Genomic DNA, 19,390 nt, shown 5'->3' on the forward strand with positions numbered 1-19,390 from the left:
ATATCAGATTTATTTTTTATTTTTTTTTAGTGCAGAACTACTGACTGATTTCGGTGAGATCTGCCTTCAACAACTGATGGCATGATATAGTCCCTCGACACGGCACAAATATGCTTATAGCAGTTTCAAAAATGTCAGTGGTAAGCCTGAGCTAGCTTTTTATCTTGGAAAAGAGTAGATAAATTTAAACAAGCATTTTCACTTGCTTTAGAAAAAAAAAAAAGTCAGAAGATATTTCATCAATATTAGAAAACAACTTCTAAACAGCAACAGTTATTAAAGTGCTGCCTTAATTTTAGTTAAATGCGATATATCCTTGAATAAGCTGTGATAAATTCTGAAGCACAGCAAGCAAAACAAATTTTCGTGCTTTCATATAAAAACCACAGGTGACTATACCTGTACTTATACTTGGATGTTAGCTGTTCCTGTGGGTACAATGGCAATTTTCAGTTTTGCAAAGGTGAAATGTGCCAAAAGCAAACTCCTCTGGATTTCAGTGGGGCTTCACTTGTATATGAAAAGTATACTGACTTATTTCTTCACCATACTGAAGCTAATGTTGCCTAGGCTCCTAGTATTTTTCCTTTCTATGCCCTACGTTGGCCACAATAAGTAACAAATACTGCAAATAGTTATGTAGCTAAATGCAAATACTAATTTGATTAGCTAACACAATTTGTAGGATATGGGGATATCCTACAAAGAACTCTGTGTTCTTTCAAGTTGATTTGGTTGAATATTGCCAAAATATATTACAAATATATATATTTCATATTATTTTCTGGATTTTTTTCAACGTTTGTTTTTTGATTTCTTCCCAGTTTTGGGTCACTTTGAATAGCACATTCTTCCTAGCTGGTTAACTACAGTGTCTGTGGAAGAACTGTACTTTAAAAAAATATTTAATAACTTTGGTAGTAACAAAAATGTCTAGTAATCAGGAATCAGTATTTGCACTAGAAATCTGGCTCTACTGTTGCTTTCATCCCATCTTGAGAGCATGTTTATGCAGAACGTCATATAAATTCAATGTCCAGTCAGAACGAATTGTTCTTGTACTTCAGATACATACTGTTCAAAAACAAGCAATAGACCAAAGACCAAAACTGCATGAGAAAACTGAACAAATGATTTTGGAAGGGGGAGGAAGCTGAGAGAAAAAAAAATTGTTTTTAGACAAGTCTGAGAAATAAGTAAATAATAAATGATTTATTTTCTGAATTATTTGGCAGCTGCAAACTGTGGTAACTTGAAACTACTATTAGTATTTTGATACTTTAAAGTATCAATACCCAAAATACTACTTATTGTATTAAACAAATCTCTATGTCACTTATTTATAAATATAACAACTGACACTGCCTAAATTTATGTAAGCTGTGTGAGTTCATGTATCCCATGTTATAAAAGACCCAAATCTTCAAAGTCTCCTCTACTGTTAAGAGGAAAGACACAAGGACACATACACAGCTCTACAGAGAATTCACCTCATAACTGTACTTCCTTTCAGTTGTAAAAACTGAAGGATGTAAAAAATAAAGGTAATAATAATAATTCTGAATGATTACCAATAACATGCTGATTCAAATCTGGTACAAGTGCATATGAAATATTTTTTATTCTCTAAGTCCGAAACATCAACAAGAGAATCTCGAATTATAATTTTTATTATATTCTACAATGGGCAAATACTTGTATATTTCTTATAAGGAAATCCTATTTTATTTTCTGTTAAAACAGACTTTTTAAATTTTGAGATCTTATTTGCTTTGGGTATACTGACGTTTCTTTCATAACTTCTGCTTGATTAAATTCCATGCAACATGGCATTAAGTTAAATTCATAAAACAGAATAAATTATAACAGGGTTAGCTTCTAAAACAGGTGTAAAAAATAACACATTTTAGTGTTACTTATCAGCTTTGCTAGGGCTAGTTTTTTCTGCATTGAAGAGCCGAAGTATATGCTCTGACGTGGACATCAGCAATCTCAGAAACTACTGATTTTGCAACAAACTGCAAAAACACATAAGAGCAGAAGATCTAAAAATAAAGCTTTTTTTTTTTTTTTTTTTTTTTTTGTAAATTAGGTCTTTTCAGAAAGTTCCAATGAGTCATGTTGTTAAGACTTTTACTAGAAAATAATAAACACAAATAAGGAAAAGAAAATAGGTAGTTCAGTGCATGCATGTGATCAGTACTGGCATACCTTTACAACACAACAGCAATCTGTTGGGTGACTTTGTGAATGATCACAAAGAGCTATTCATTCCCTTTCCAGGGAAGATGGAGAGGAACCAAGATATCTCTAAAAACAACATGTATTTCCACAAACCTATCACCGTGGATTTCTGTACTGTATCAACATGGACACTGGTCCTACAAAGAAGTGTGGTTCCTTCACAGGAGCTAAGTGACAAGACAGAATTGAAGATAGAGACTTAAAAGGCGATAATTACTAAATATGTAAATTAATTAATGAGAGAGAAAAAAAAAGAGAGAGAGAGAGAGAGAAAGAGAAGAGGCTGCTAGATTTAAAAGAGCAAGAAAAAAACACTGACCTGAGTTCGGTTAAAAGCCACGCGTGCAAATACTGCCTGTGAGATTCCTGCTCGTTTCAGTTCATCACGGACCCACTGGTAGATTTCGGAAGACACCTCTGTGTTTGTTGAGACCTGCTGCTCCAACGGCTTGTTCATGGATCTACTGACAGGAGGAGGGTGGTTCAAGTACTGTTGATTTAAGGACTGCTGGGCTAGAAGTCTGTTCACTGCATACTGCTGGTTCAGCAACTGGGCCATTACCAGCTGCTGATTTACCAGCTGAGGGCTAATGGGAGTAGATACAAGTCCAGGGTGCAGGTTTGGAAGCGGGGTCCGAACTGATGGTTGACTACCATGAGAAAGCTGAACAGGGGATGGAGGCTGTTCGGCTGTGTTCCCTGGGACCGGCTGCTGACCGAAGTTGACATGGTTGGCACCTTGCTGGGATAGTTCAGAAAGGCTATCCATCTCAACTATGGTGGAAAAGAAACATTGAAAAAGCCAACATAAGACTGAAAACCACAAACTTCATGATCCTAGCAAGACATGCTAACAAAAATATATAAATACAAACTAGCTCAACATTCACGGTTGAGCTTACAATATTCTCCAGCCTAGATCTGTAAGTGCATAAGATCACTGTTGCTGTTATTTGCCTTCAAAATAGCTACAAATAATGGTGTAGTGGATATTTAAACAAACAAACAAAAACAAACACCAACAACAAAAAACACAACAAATTGCCCATCACTGTCACCAAGCCATTGGAGGAACCAGCAGAACATCAGAGCCAAAACAATGTGCTGGAAACCACATATGGCAAAGGAGTCACTGCTAGAGAGCTTTGCAAAAGTGCAATGCACCAATTGCCAACCAAACCAGGAGCATGTGGCTACAGAGGACATCCCCACAGTGAGGGATGCAGGGTGCTTCAGGCATGGCAGCAAACAACCAGAAGAGGGGCAAAAATGGGAAATCCCTCTGTATGCTCCAGAAGTGGCAAGTAAAATGGTGAGAGTATCTGTGCAAAGAGTAAGGAGGGTTGTTACTGGAAAACTCACCCAGATTGGAGAGAGAAGCCCCAGTGACTGGTTTTGCTTCTCCTGTGGGGTCCCTGCCACTACATCTGCAGTTCTTAGCCACTGGAAATCTGTAACAAGCAGGGTGTGGTGTAGACCTCCCCATGCTTGCTAATTTCTAGATGCAGCATCAATTGTATGGGACTGCTAGGAACTAGTATAATTTATGTAAATTACACAGATGGGCTGCTTTATCTTGCAACCATGTACGCATGTTTTTTTTTTCAGTGACTTGCAACATGGTTGATTTTTTTTTTCCTATATTAACTCATCTGCCTTGACACACCCTCCTTTTTAATTAACAACACAGTTTTTTAAACTAGAGTTCTTCCAGCTCCTCTCTCATGTGTGATAAGACAATACAAAATAACTCTAGCTTAATGTAAAGGAGTCTCACTTTTACCAGTATACGTCACTTTTTCATTTTAAACAACCTCAGTTTTAGAGGTTTAGCAATGCTGGTCTGGAAATAGCTTTAAGAAAACATGCTTTATTTAAGAACCAAAAAGCTAGTATCTTCATGAAAGTGTTGTAGCTATTTTTTCTTATACAGTAAATCATAGTTAACAAGGATAAGGCAATATCTGTACTTTTCATAGTGGCTATGATCTTCACTAACAGGTATTCAGTACAAAACACCCTTTTCTCCACAAAAATAACTGGAAGAAGAAATCAACACCTGGACTCCCACCCACAGCCTGCCCTCCCCTGTTGTCCTAAGCATGAATATATGCACACGTTTCCTGTGTCCCCAAATGAACAGATGATGAAACTATCTTAGAAGGTCACATAAGGAGAATTCTGCAGGGGTTGCCCCATGCATGGGCCCCACAGCAGGAATGCCGCTACAATGGGGCTGGAAGGAGGTGCTGTGGGATGGTCAGCCCCCATGCAGGCACTGCTGACATGGACCGCCTCAAATCAAGTGCAGTCATGCAGGTCCTTGGAAGGCTATAAACCCTTAGAGCAGTTCAATGTTGCACACAAGGTACAAAGTAGATGAAGGAGAGAAGCTGCCTATTTCCACCAGCAGAAAGTAGAGATCAACCTAAGTGGGCCGTTCATTTGGAACAGTAATTCAAACAATTATCACAAAAGTGATTCATTGTCTTCATTACAGCCTTAAGCTATAAAAGGCAAGGAACCTGTTTTGGTAGATAAATGATTTTTCTCCAAATACTAACAGGTAAGTCAGGCCAAAATTTGGTCCAAACTGAGGTACCATTTCTTCATTCTGCTGAAAACTATGTAGAAATTTTCTGACATAAAATGTTCAAAATTATGTTAATAGCTTTAATAAATAGTTTTAAAAAGGGACGTCATAGAAAGATAAAAGGTATTATAGAATTAATATGTCCCAGTGATATATTTTTCTCTCCACTACTTTACTCATGATTACTACAACAAGCAAATGATTGTCACAACAACTATTTGCTAATATGAACCAAAATCAGGGTCCCAAAGTTAAAGAAATATATGAATTCATGAAATTATAGCATTCTTCTTGAAATGCAGTGATAGTTATAGAAGCCTTTTTCTTTAAATATACATTAGCCAGCCAGAGCAAGAAAAAAATACATACATTAAAGAAACCAGTCCATCACAGTTCCAGGAACAAGTTTTTTAAACAATTATTCTGGGCTGTAGAAGATCTCTAGATTTACAGAATGACAGCTTTACATCTCTGGCAAACCAAGTCAGTTTGGCTGTTTCAATAGCAAATATTTATTTAAATGAATTCTTTCACTATATATGTACTTTCTACATCTACTCATCAAAAGCATCCTAAACTTATCATGAAGGGGCCTGGCTTCTTATATGACTGTGACAGACCTCAACTTGACACATAATGGTATGTTATGTATCTACCATCATGGCATTTTTTTTAATTTTTTTTTTTGCTTACCCATCATATCTTTTGCCTTCTTGAAATGTTTATACCACCTTCCAAATTCCTGACATTTTGCTGCTGAGACATTTGCATAGTAAGTGCTGTTCACAATGGAAGAAATCATACTCTGCGTGAAAAGGGGAGAAGAAAAAAAATAATCTGTAATATAGAGCAGTACAAGTCAAAGCACAAATTATTTCAATTGTTGAAACCATTATATTTTTAGAGTTTGAGAACCATATTGCATTTTGATCCTGTTGTCCAAAGCCTTTTAAAAAACTCATTAATTGAGCATAAAACCAAACCAAGGTTTATTATAAATGAGAGCAAAAAAAGCAGATGTACTACGGGAAGAACAAAGTTATCGACCAAGAAACATCAGGCCATGGGATGGGCTCTGGATGGAAAATGCTAATCATGAAAGTGCCTTTTGTTTGTGCTATTTCTGCTTTTAAATTTGATTGACCCTTCACATACCAACACAAGTTTACAGGAATACAATTGCTACACTGAGTCCAGGTATGTAATGATGCCCAAGGAATCCATGTCCATTCCCTTTGCACCACTTACATACAGCGCAGAAGCTGGAAAATCACAGGACCAAAGTTTATCTGAATGTGTTATTGGTAGGGTAAAACAAAATGATTTCTGGAAGGATAAAATACACACGTAACTACCTAAATCAAACCCAGACTTGCTTTTCCTAAAGAGGGCATTTTAAGTGATTCACAGAAAGAGGCGTATGAAACTCTCATTGTCATGTCTAATTCTGTAAGTGAATATTAGCTATAAAATAGACTAAAGGATGATAGAGATTTTTTTTTTCCTCAAAGGTTCTCGAGATATCAAATAGCTACAGTGAGAAATTTACCTTCTGCTCAGTTTTAACCAATTTTAAAACAGTAGAATTTACAATGCCTAAAACTTTCAGTTCTAGTACATTCTTTTTAAAAAAATCAATTAAAACCAAGCCTTTCAAAATGAGGTGTTGTTCCAACATGAAAATTATATTTGGTTTATGATACACTAATAACATAATTAGCAAATGTTATTCCAATAGACTGAACTTTGCCACCCTTTAGATTTCTATGAGGAAAGTAGATTCTTTTAGCTTATCTAGAGGAATCATCCAACATATTGAGAAAACAATGACATTCAAAAAGACAAAGCTTTGATTATTTTGTTTCTTTGCTATTCAGCATGTAACATTTAGCTATATTTGTGCTGTCATAAAATCAATGTACAGCATGAACTCTTTGTTAAAAAAATTGCAATAACCACTAGAAGAAACAGTTTGGAGTAAAAATACAATAAATATTACTCTAAGTCTTCTCTTATAAGGCTAGTTCAGCTTCTGATTCAAAGGACCTTGATTATTGATCTTAGTGAAGTTCATTATAACCATTTGTTTTCTAACATTACTCAGTAACACGCTATTTGTAGAGTCTCAAAACTGCTGGAGTGAGGCGGTACTACTTACGCCAAATGTAGATACCCTTTACCCATCAGGTAGCTATTTTAGTATTTCTCTGAATCACCAAAATTCTCACCATTCCTTGATATTAATCTGGCACTTCTGAAATTAACTATAAGCATTTTGCAAGTGATATAAAAGGAGATTGAAATCTTAATAGACTACTGCAACTTTAGCCTGAATGACCTGAACCAAGCTCAGCTGAACCCAATTTCAATTTCTAACATAATAGTAGTATCATTAACGTCTACAACTTATAAAATTATTGTTTAAGCTCTTTTACAGATTAAACCACTTAAAACATGGGCACATGATATAAATTGTGTGATTAAAAAAAGCTTCTGTAGACCTGAACTGACAATTATATGAATGTATAGTATATGCAAAACTTGCAGATCTGTATGTACAAAATGGGGAACTGCAACTTTAATAGGCCACTTTCCCATATCTGCATGTATTTTGTGGATGGCGTTTAGACTTCATGATGTTTTTCCTTTATTTTATTTTGTCTATCTCAGATGTCTTCTCCTGCTCAAGTAACTTTATTAAGCACGAAAACATGTAGATGGATAATAATTTTAATAAATTACCTATTACCGATGAATATGATTGTCTAAGATTTCCTATTCCACCCCTCCATGTCATTTTACGAAGATATGCCAATGACATGGCAGTTTGTGATATCCCCTGCTTCTTCAGAAACAAATATAATGCAGTTAATTTGTTTTACAACCAAATAGGGGACTAGTCGGTTTAAATAACAGTGCTAGGAATTTCAGCTTCTTTGACACAATGTGAATCTGATACTCTGATGGCTGAATAGTGGGATTTTATTCTAAATCTTCAAAGTAGATAAAAAATATCATAGACATTACCTACACATTTTAAAATGAAAATTATCCTGCTTTTTCTTTGAGAACACTCATGCAAACTTTCAAGCGATATTACATACACTAAAAATCCTCATCAGGAAGAATCAATGATTTATTTACTAATTCACTGAAGGCAAAATTTTACAAGCCAGATAAAATATTACTACCTTGTTAACTCAGAAAATAACTTGACAACATTGCATTTCATTGTTTCTATTCCTTATATATTATCTTGCCATCAAATCTTCAGTCACATCAGTGCAGAGAGATGCACTTTGCTATAGAAATTCCTATAGAATTCTTGTTGCTGTGTAATTCTTATACGTTTTAGTGATAGTCTATCTATACAGATGCCCACTATGTTTAGGGACTAAAACTGAATATAAAACCCTCCAAGTTAATGGTCTTCAGAGATTTACACTCTAGACTAGAGGTACATTGTTTAACAAGTTTTTCTTATTTCCCTGGTCACTACATGTGAGGAGCTCCCAATGTCTGGCTTTAGGCTTATCAGTAATCAAAGTGGGAATGATTGTATTTGAAGCATACTCTGGTACTACTGTACATAGGTATTGCTTATCTGTGAGCCACAGAGGAAGATACTTTCCATGTACAAGGATGACGAATATAAATGCATCACACAAATATCAGGCGTATTCAAATGCATCACATTCATCACTCATAATTTCATTTCTTTTTCACACGTCGCCAAGAAAATTGATAGAATGCAAAAACTGGTCACAGATCCACAGTCTTAACACATCTCCTAGAAGTTTACCCTTGAAAGCAAGTTGCAAGACTTCAAGATCACAAATTTCCCTCTCTCGCCTCCCTCCATCGCTCCCCCCAGACACGGCGCTTACAGTCCTGCTCCGAGAATCAGAAGATCTAGTCTGAAATGGTGCCACCTTCACAGAAATCCCACTATTCTGGAATGATACCATCTGCTGCAGCCCAAGTGCTCTTTTTTTAGCCAAATAAGTTAATTATAATTAGGCATCCAACAACTGTGTGGAGGTAGGGGTAGAATTCACTGTGAAGTTCAGCTGAGGTTCATTCCATGTAGCTTGAACCAAATCCCATTCTCTTGGGGATATTAAATATCAGAGAATTGAAAACTAGGCACCGTAATTTCTCAAATAAGTTGGGGAACTCTCTGGGGAAAGACCTTAAATCTCAGCCAGAATTGCTTTCATACGCCCATCAAGTAAAAACTGATAAAACAGCAGCATCAGACACTTTTCATGTTGTGTCAGAAACTAATGCAAGGTGTGTCCTGCAAGCCAAGGCAAGGGCCCATGCCTTTCATGCTGGCCAGTTGCTTCAGCCACCAGCACAGGTGCTACCAGGGAAGCATTTGTGAGTCATTTCCTCTAGTACTGCTCTCAGACCAGGTGAAGCATTGTTCAATCATTGCTAAAAGTATACTGTTGTCCTTTTTGCAAAACAACAAAAACAATGTTAATCAGGTTAATTCAATCATCTAAACCAAAACTGTTCATGCTTTTCTGCCAAATCAACCAACCACAGCAAAATCTGTTATCAGTGATTGCTCAGCTTCCAGTCAAAAAAGCTTTTAACCCCCACAGTCCCAAAACTTCCCCCTAAATAACCTTAAAATTATTTTTATATGGGCAGAATGAGGTTGTTTTCATGCCTCATGAAGGGGTAGTTGGGCTGCAGTATTTACACAAAACAAATATGTGGTAACTGACTTAGCAGAGAGGAACAGGCACAGCAGCTTCCTAAAACACCACGGCTGAATTAGATATTGGGGATTCCTGTGCAAATGAAGCATTCCCCTCAAAAGCAGCATTGTAACCCAAACTTATTTAGGCCTTCCAGGATGTTTAACTATGAGGAGGGAAAAAAAAAATCCAAGCGTTTCTGCAACTCATTCATCGGTGTTTAAAGCTTCAAGCCTGCTCAGTGGAAGGGGCAAGGGCTGCAACAACTTATTTACACAATTATCTAAATACGATTAAACAGCTGATGGACAAATATTAAACTGGAAAATGTATAGTCATTTCAGCTTAATGTAATCCTCTTTCTGTAAACACCCAAGATGATTTTTTTTCAACCAGAACAGTCCTGACATCTCATAAGCCTAAGGGTGAATAGCAAGAGATTGTTTTTGATAGTTATAAATATTCAAAAGACATGCAGACCATCTGCTTTCATAATACAGGTAAAGCAAGACTGAAATGGTGACTGCTGTATAAAAATGGTTCTTTTAACAAAGTCTTCCTCTCCTCGAAAACTATAAAGACAGATGTCAAAAACTGTTTACACAGGGTAATCAGGAGCGTGCAAAATGTAATATTCCTTTTACACACAGTGCTTGCTAAAGAGATTTTTTTTTTCTTTTTCTTCCCATCTGTGTGTTGCAACACATTTCTACAAGTTAAAAACATTTTTTCAAACAGAGATCTCATGAATACCCAAAAACATGCTATCTGGTTTCTGAATGCTAATTAATTTCAACTAAGGAATCTGATTTTTTTTTTTTTTTCCTGTAGGAAGGAATGCATGCTTTTGAAATGGAGCACTTCAACAATAACAGCCACTGAAAACAGAACACCCCACAAGTTTAATTTTGCACGAGTTTGACACTGGCTATTTTCACAACTGTTTTGCATTCAAACCCGCATCTGCTAAATCTGGCTATAAGACAGGCAGGAGCTGTTCTCCTGCTTTTCAAATGAGATTTTATTTATGTTTTACTATTTATCAAGTTTTTCAGCATAAAGCCTTGTAACATCATAATGGTTTTGTCAAGTGATAAGTAGAAGGTACCTTGTCTTCCAAGCAGAATATGAACAGTGCTGCCCATAAACCTTACAGTCAATTTTCAGAGCTGAAACACTAATCTTGACAGTAACCTTTTAATGTATTATATTAATGGCAGAGAGGCGTTAAGCACCTTTTTTATAATTCTCAATAAAATGAACATTTACTGAACAATCTGTCAAACTAGTGGCTCCATTTTTTAAAGGCAAACTTTTAAGGCTCTATTCTATTTTCTCTTCCATAAATCCTCCACTTTACACCAGCAGGGCAGCACATCCCGATTCTGCAACCCTAACACTCCTTTTTAAAAAAAAAAAAAAAAAAAAAAAAAAAAAAAAAAAAAAAGGAAGAAAAAGAGAAATGCTATGAGCCTTTGTTCCTAGATCTAATTTGAATAGTGATAAAGTTGCAGAGCTGGACAAAACTTCAAGATATGGGTGGGAGGAGAGATCTTTTCTTAAAGGACAGAGGAACTTTGTTTCCCCCATCCTAGCCGCTATCACTGGCTTTTGTTTGCATAGAAATGGAAAACATCAGTATTAATGCAAGCTGAACCCTTAGGAGTGTTTCTTTCTCAGAAGACTCTATGTTAACATTTTCCAGATAGGAATGAACATTCAAACCCCCAAATGGATAAGACAAGATTACCCCAAATCAAAGATTTTAGCTTGTCTGAGCCTATGTTAGCCCATATACAGCAAAAACCCAACCAGGGCAAAACATTGCTCCTAGTGCTCCGGTATAGCTGAGAACTATCACTTGCCACTTCAAGTAAAACCAGACCTATAGCTCTGATATACCCAGCCACTAGCTTTCTTTTTTTTTTTTTTTTTTTTTTTTTGACAAGGAATCATGAAATTGCATATGAAGAAATAATTTTTTTATTTTATTTTTACCTTGAACTATAACAAGCAACACAATGGATTTTGTTGATGCATGCCCTATAAACATGTAGAATAAGGAAAAAAAAAAAAAAAACACAGATGGACAGAGAAGAAAAAAAACTTTTGTTTGTGCCTTTGGCACTGCACTTGGTTGGCTATCTGACCTCTATACTTCTGCCAGGGTCAGAAGAACTAAGGATCTGCACGGCAAATGCTGGTCATATAAGTTAAAACTGCCTAAAGGCTGATTTCAAATGACGACAGAAGTATTTCTTCCAATACACAAGCACTTAGTTTGTCCTTTCTCCTGTCCTTGCATAGCCTAAATTATCTTCTCTTCCTTTTCTACCTTATGTCATCTCTAAGAATTCTAAATGTACGTATTAATGCAATCATTGAGCTACATTGAACATAACAAGGGAAGATTATAAAACAAAAGGAACCTCAATAAGTCATATATAACCCTACACAAGAAGACCTGAAAATCAGAAACGAGGATTAATCATCTGAAGAAACTGATCCTTGCACTTCACAGTTTGGTAATGTAAATTCCCAGTTGCTGCACGATCAAACAGCATCCTCCCATTACTTTCTGAGTATATCCCACTGACGGATATAAATAAAGCTCAAACAAAAAGCTGATTTCCAGGATACTACAAAGGTTAAAAGTTTAAAGAGCAAGAAAAATAGGTGAAAAATGTTAATTCAGATCTGAAGTACTTTATAAATGCTTTACAATCTGTACGGCATAGTGGCCTAGACTTGAAAAAAAAAAAAAAAAAGTCATCACAACACCAACCTTTGAAAGATAGGAGACATAGGACATTTTTGTCTTCACTGTCAGATGCACTACATGAATCTTTATAATCATTCTGATCTTTATTGCTCTCTGTTTGTAAATCATAGGTACTTAGTAGCAAAAATATTTCTGGCTAAGCCTTTCCCAAACTCAATCTGGATAAAATATAAAATGCTAAATAATCAAAATTTAGTAAGTTAATTTGCAGTTTACTTCACTGAATGAAAATGGTCCTTTAGTTTTGGGGGTGTTTTATTACAACTTAAGATTTTGATTCTGCAATGCCTTTGCTGGAAAAGCTCTGAAACCAGAGAGCTGCACAGGTAAGGCAAGCACTTACTCAGTTTAGTCAGAAATCTGACTGAAAAAAGCTGTTATGAAGTAACTAGGTTTCTTTATACTACTGTTTTAGCTTAAATCAGAAATGCACATTTTCAAGGGACTTTCCCTGTTGCTCCCACTTTGGTGGCTATCACGAAGCCATCTTGGAATACACTGGCAGAGTTTCTGACAGATGAACTAAACCCAGAAGCTGTGCTCCAACCTTGGGACCAGAGCTGAGCTTCTCCAGGGAAGCTCCATCCCTCCTCCCCATTCCTGTAACGTGAAGACAGGGTCCTCCGCCCCAACCATCTCCCTCTCCAGGCTGCTGCTCTTATACTAGGCAGTGGCAGAGTGCACTGTGGTCAAGGCCAACCAGCATTTCTTGTACAAGAATGAAGGTTGGGGTAGGTGGGGTTTTGGAGATCACACAGACTGATCTAGTAGAAAACTGGAGTGAGATCTTCAGTCTCCCTCTTAAGTGGATTGCTTTTACTTTCAACAATTCTGTTCCAGCAAGGTCAGAAAGCTTCTGACTTGTTTCCTACCTGGAAATGACAATCCTAATACAAATGTTTCAAAATGCTATCCTAATGCAAATGCTTTTTATGACAGATAACATTTTAGATCTATTAATGCATCAAATGGGCACACAAAAAAAATCCATAAAAATGAAACATACACATCCTCTTGATACAGATGTGGGTAATTTCTCTACCTTCAACCAGCTGCAATGGTTGTTTCCTACAATGTTTTTTGTAAAAGGCTGCTCAAAATTGTTTAGCATTACCCACCATGTTAAAGAAGATTTCCTTGCTGGGAAATAGGACATAATTTTCAGCAAGTCTCTTCTCGGATTCCACTGTTCTGCTAGGCAAAGCATCAGATGTCTGGCATGAAGTTGAGCCCTAAGGCACAATGTCCAGACAAGAAGTCATCAGACTCAGTAGCACTAACAGTTGTCTTGCTGAATTTCTTTTGGTGTTTAGGATAAGCCCTTTCTTTGATCCCTTTTCCTTTTCCTACACAAGATTTTGTAGATTTTTAAAGCCAAAAGGGACAATTTTTAGCATCTATTTGGACTCTACATAAAAACAGACCCTAGAAGTTCATCTAGCAATTTCTGAGTTCAGCCAAGTTACCTGTGGCTGAGCTAGAGCAAACATCCAATATTGATCTGAAGACTTCTTGTACTGGATCTTTCAACTTATCCCATGGTAATCTGTTTCACTAGCTAAGTACTTTATAAAAAAAAAAAAAAAAAAAATGACTAGCTTTTAGTTTGAACTTCATTGATTTCAGCTCCTAGTCAGTGCATCTCTTATGTCTCTGATTGCTTGCTTAAATACCCCTCTAGTGACAAATGTCACATTCCCTGCCTATCCTTTGTTTAAATGGTTAAGTGTCAGATTTATTGTTTCAGGCCTCATACCTCTTTATGAGCCACCTGTACTTCTGATTATTCTTAATCGTATAGACCCCAATTCTATGAGGATATTTACCCTGCAAAAAAAAAGCACATGAACAAGCTTCTTTGTCCGTGGAAAATATGTAAAGAATTATCAGGAGAAAAAGGAGTTATAGAATGAAATTTGCTAAGGATTCTTTACTTCTGCTAAATAAAATTATATGCAAGTGACATTTTAAGCAGCTGTGTTAGACAAGATACTAGTTTCTTCTGCATTGCTGCCTTTCATTGTTAAGAGTTTGTGAAAAGTCTAGATGTTCTGAAGAGTTCGTAAAAAGATGCAAAACTCAACGATCTTGGAAGACAAATGTTCTAGCTAGTTTCTATGTGGAATAGGCATGTGCACTTTGAGGTTCTACCCGTTCAAAAATTATCTTAGTTACCACTCAGATTAAAATGTAGCTAGATAAGGTTTTGCACACAAAGCTATTCCTTACAAAATGTGTAGAACAGTGCACACAGCTTTAAAGGCTTGGGGATATACTAGCGGGCAAGCATATTTTAGGGAGATTGTATTGTAATACATACAAAATCCCACAATTCTGGGAGAATGTAGATATACTGACTTAAATACAGATGCTAGGTAAATTTCAAAGAGATGAACTCTCTTCTTCATCTCTAGAAAGGATATAGACACTGATGTCCTTCACATATATCTCTGTTTTTTTATCATCACAAAATCCATCCTTCTCTATGACATTTTGCTAAAACTTAACAAATCCTTTGAAAAGGTGGCAAAGCCAGGAATAGTTTATGCTTTAGGACAGTTTCCCCCTCACCCAGCACACAGGTAATTTAGGTAATTGTTCTTCACAAGCTTATGAAACAACTGCAACTCTCAGTGTAGGAAATCTTAGTTCTTCAAAAAAAAAAAGAAAAAAAAAAGAGAGAGATGTAAGAGACGTGCATATATGAAGAGAGTCAAGTCTTTCATGTGCTCCCACCCCTGGGGAACAGAACTTTTTCTTTTTGACTCGTTTATTCCATGTCTTGTAATGAGGCAGGTCTGAGGCTGTTGATGTCCTGAAAAACCTGTCCTCTGATAGCTGCTGCAAGGCACCAGAGGAATCTGATACTGTTTGTGTTGTTCTTAAAGACATGTCCAAGGTAAGGGAGACAAAACTCACCCTTGCCTTAGGTTTTCCTACTGTGTCTCTCGGAAATAAATAAAGAACGCAATTATTAATTAAAAAAAAAAAAAAAAAAAAAAAAGAAGAAAAGGGGGGAGGAGGGAAGGGAGCAAGCTTTGAGGTTTTGCTCAGGGTCTTTTTGAGAAACATAGCTCTTCTATGTTGTGATTAGAGCCGAGAACTGCATGAGTCTGGTCTGACAAGGTAAGAGGTGCTCATCTCTTGGCACCACCTCTCAGTGAGTGGGGCCTTTCATTCTTGTCTGGTAAAAGATTATTACAAATTCAAGTAATTTTCTCCAGACAAATCTTTATGCCTACATCACCATTTACCCTGATGCAGATGTACCTCGGCTTTAAATCTGCTGACAGCACTGCTACAGCACCTACAGAATTTGCTCAGCTTTCGGGTAGGTTTTATAACCACACTGATATCCATGCCTCCCACCACTGCTAGTAATAACTGAACCAGTCAGGGAAGGTCTCCGCAAACCCATCGCAGCAGTGATTAAGACATAGACGTACGTATCTACTTGCCCTTTAAATAGAAGGCTTAATTGGCGATGTGGATAGCAGTTTCCTAATGGACAGAAATTAAACTCCATTTAATTCCTGAGCAGACACTTCCAATGCACAAGGTTTACCACACATTTGGAGCGGAGAGGGGGGGAGGAAGGAACGAGCCACATGCACGACTCTCCCTACCTCTGACAATCACTGAGGAAAAGCAACATGAGGACCAGAATGGCATAAGTGTGGCAGGTGTGAATTGACCTGCACTGGCAAAGCTGCGAGCTGGGAAACTTGCAAATCACATGGTTGTGCAATACTTGGCTCCAGTCAGCGCTATCATGTTCTTTTTAAAAAAAATAAATAATAAAAAAAATCTTAAAGACATGTACATCAAGTTAAGGGATTAACTGTCAAGTGACATTACCGAAACAGAGACAATATATTTCTTTATTGTTAATGAAATTCAGTTAAAAGTGAAGGAAGTGATAAAGAAAGTACTGTTTTGTAATGTATTTTACATAAGAACGTAATATAGAAAGGGAAGTGCAATTAAATCTTAATGTGGACTTTTTTATTTTTAGTTTATCATCTGGTTTACATTTTGAGCCCCTTTGCAGCAGTAAATTATACTGGCATTTCTTAGGGAATAGCTGCCATGTTAATTTAGTTTAATAAAATAACTGACAGAGAAAAGGGGGAAAAGAAGCAAGAAGAGACAGTACCCCCCCCCCCCCATGCATACTCTCCTTATCTTTAGCTAAGTATTCAAATGCTTTCTATATGAATTGTCCGTGGTCCAACTCCAGCACCATGTAATAATACAATACATTACAACACAGTACAATACAATCTTGGATTTCTGTAGCGCCCTTCATACAAGCATCCCAGGGTGCTTTACAATCATTATGAGTTAAAATTAAAACTGAAGCACATACAATTCCTAATAGAATCATTTTAAAAATGCTAAACAGAACAAATAACTTTTAAGTCTAGATTTAAAAGTCCCAACAGCCAGAGCTTTCCTTACTTCAATTGGCAATGAGCTCCAAAGCTAGGGAGCAAAGCGACTAAAGGCTCTCTCATGTTATGTTAAAGGATCTCTCATGTTGTTTATACTTGTGCAGTACTCTGCAGCCAACAATTTGCCAATAAGAAGAAGAAAAAGACTTATTTGCAATCTTGCTTTAAAGAACAGTGGAGGAGTGGCTTGTTAACCCTCTAATAAAGTTACAGAAAAAAACAGGGTTCACACTCAGCTATAACTGCATGAAGAAGTATGAATGAATGAATACAAAATTTTGTAGCACTGCATTACTTGGCTGACTCTTTACCAGCTAGCTGTAAAAAGGGAAAAAACAACAACAAACATGTTTTTATATATATGGAAAAATAAAAAAGAAGAACATTATAACAAGTATTTAAAATGCAAGTTATTCTATATACCATTCTCAGGACCACTGAGGCAGTGAAAACAGAAGCTGAGTAGGGTTCAGTTCTACAACATATACACATTTTAGAAGAAAAATGCATCAGAAGAAAATGCGTTTTGTTCCTTTTTTATTCTGTCACTTCCCTAAAACTGAAAGGTCATATGATGCAGATAATCCCTCACATGACACAGTTCTCAAAATTGCTGAGACACAATACCAAGTGGTTAACACACGAAGTGGGGAGGACAGTCACAAAAATGTTATTCCCCTAAAAGAACATGAATTTTGTACTTTGTTCACATGAAAACTTCGCAGAAAACAACTACTTATTCCTCCATACAGCTGAATTAAGGGGATGGAGGGGGGAAAATAAATAAATAAATAAATAAATAAATAAATAAATAAATAAAAAAGAAGAAATCAACACTAGCACCATCCCACTATTGGACTTCTCTTTTTCAGAAGCATGCAACCTCATGACAGCACAGACAGATACTTATGGATTTGTTGACACTTTACAGAGTCTTCTGAAGCCATAAACTGCACTTATTTGAGAAACAAGGTATGCTCCCTTTCCTTCTTGCCTCCTTCCCTACATAGTAAGTCCAGGCCCCATAATTGGTGTGGAAAGGGACATCCTCATAATTTTACCTAATGAAGAGGCAGGAAAAAAAAAATAATCTACATCTTTTCTCCTATAGTAGCTACTGCCCAGAGAAACCAGTTTGAGATTGATATAACTCTAACATTGAGAGTGTTTATATGCATCTAAAGAACATAAATCAATGATCAAAAGATTAAGCGATTTGAATTTTGAACTCACTGTCCTCAAAAGAAATACAACGCTAGTGAGGTCAACCAGCAGCACATGAAGGGTATCAGATAGAAGATAAAATAATTTTAAGGTTACACACAAGAGTTGAGTATCCTGAGATCACCTTAAATACAGTGTACCTCTAAGGTTCACCTTGAGTGCTCAGGGGCTTCCAGCACCACACCGAGTCTTGCAACTGGGTCTTGCAGAGGAGCTGAAACAGAGGCTCCAGCAGCCCCATGCAAGGCCAGCTCTGGGATCGGAGCCCGTCTGTCCCAATGTTATTATTTCATCTTTCCCATCCCTTCAGCAATAGCCTCAGTACTTCACTCCAAATGCCCGTCTTACTTGGGTGACTAAAAATCACGGGCACAAATTTTAATAGGCAATTGTAAATGTTTTAAGAATCCTGATACCTTGTCAGCTTGAAGAGACATCAGAGGGAATACTCTTGAGCAACTAGGGGTGGGTTGGAAGGGACCTGCCTGCCAAGACAGGGCCCAGGGCCCTCAAGGACTTACTTCCCTGAAATAATTAATGACATCTTCAAAACCTAAAGTACAGTAACATCTAAAGTAGAAAACGGAGCTGCATTCCTTACTGAGTTTATTAATTAGGGGGAGAAAGGGAGAGTGGGAGGGGGAGAGGGGAGGAAGAGAGGAAAGAGAAGGGAAGCACAAGCAGCAAAAGAAACCCAACAACTTGGTCTCAGGTCTAGGCAAGTAAAATTAAAAGGGGAGGGCAGAAAACAACCTTTCGGTTTTGCAAAGAAAGAATTCAGAAATGCTCATAAAAGCATGGATTTTGGCAACTCTTAATAGCTCATTCCTTGGTTATTTATAGGTCTGGAAATTTTAATTTTAGCAATTGCAACTTTTTTTTTTTGGTCGTGATGGGGGTGGGAATGCAGGTTGTCAGAACAGCAGCCAGGAAATGTGAGAGGATTTCTATATTGCTATTATGCTGCTTGTTTGCTATGATGGCCAGGTACACTCAGATCAGGTAAACTGAGAAACACTTATGTTCCAAGCAAGCTTTCTTCCTGGCATCTCTGCCAGATCATATAAAAACTGCATAAAACAGCATGCAAATTAAGGGTAGGAAATTTGAACAAAGAACAAAGTATGTGATATATATTGTGCCCATGTCATATGCAGAAAATCATTCACTACAGCACCAGGAGTTTGATCAAAATGCAGTCAAGACATCTATATTTATCACAAGTGCAGAGCCATTCAGACTTCAGTATCATACCAGCACTTGTTTGGTGGGTGCACACATTTTACGGACTGCAAGTGTGTATCTGTCCCCAGTCATCAACTGCAGAATTATGTAAAAGATATTCTGGGAAGGGGAGAGAGAGGGACAGGGACAGCAAACA

At 37.0% G+C, this 19,390-nt stretch overlaps 1 protein-coding gene across 11 annotated transcripts in view; it reads right to left on the reverse strand.

The window, feature by feature from the left end:
- The window catches only part of SATB1 (SATB homeobox 1), a 93,436-nt gene that overhangs the window by 40,817 nt on the left and 33,229 nt on the right, over positions 1-19,390 (reverse strand). For all 11 annotated transcript variants that reach the window (XM_084509918.1, XM_084509927.1, XM_084509926.1 and 8 more), the window contains 2 exons: positions 5,531-5,642; positions 2,564-3,018 (listed from right to left, as the gene is read on the reverse strand). In XM_084509918.1, the coding sequence (XP_084366044.1) occupies positions 2,564-3,018; positions 5,531-5,642 (567 nt within the window). The remainder of the gene's footprint in view (positions 1-2,563; positions 3,019-5,530; positions 5,643-19,390) is intronic.

Source organism: Aythya ferina (genome assembly GCF_964211825.1).
Source record: "Aythya ferina genome assembly, chromosome: 2".
NCBI classification, from domain to species: Eukaryota; Metazoa; Chordata; class Aves; order Anseriformes; family Anatidae; genus Aythya; species Aythya ferina.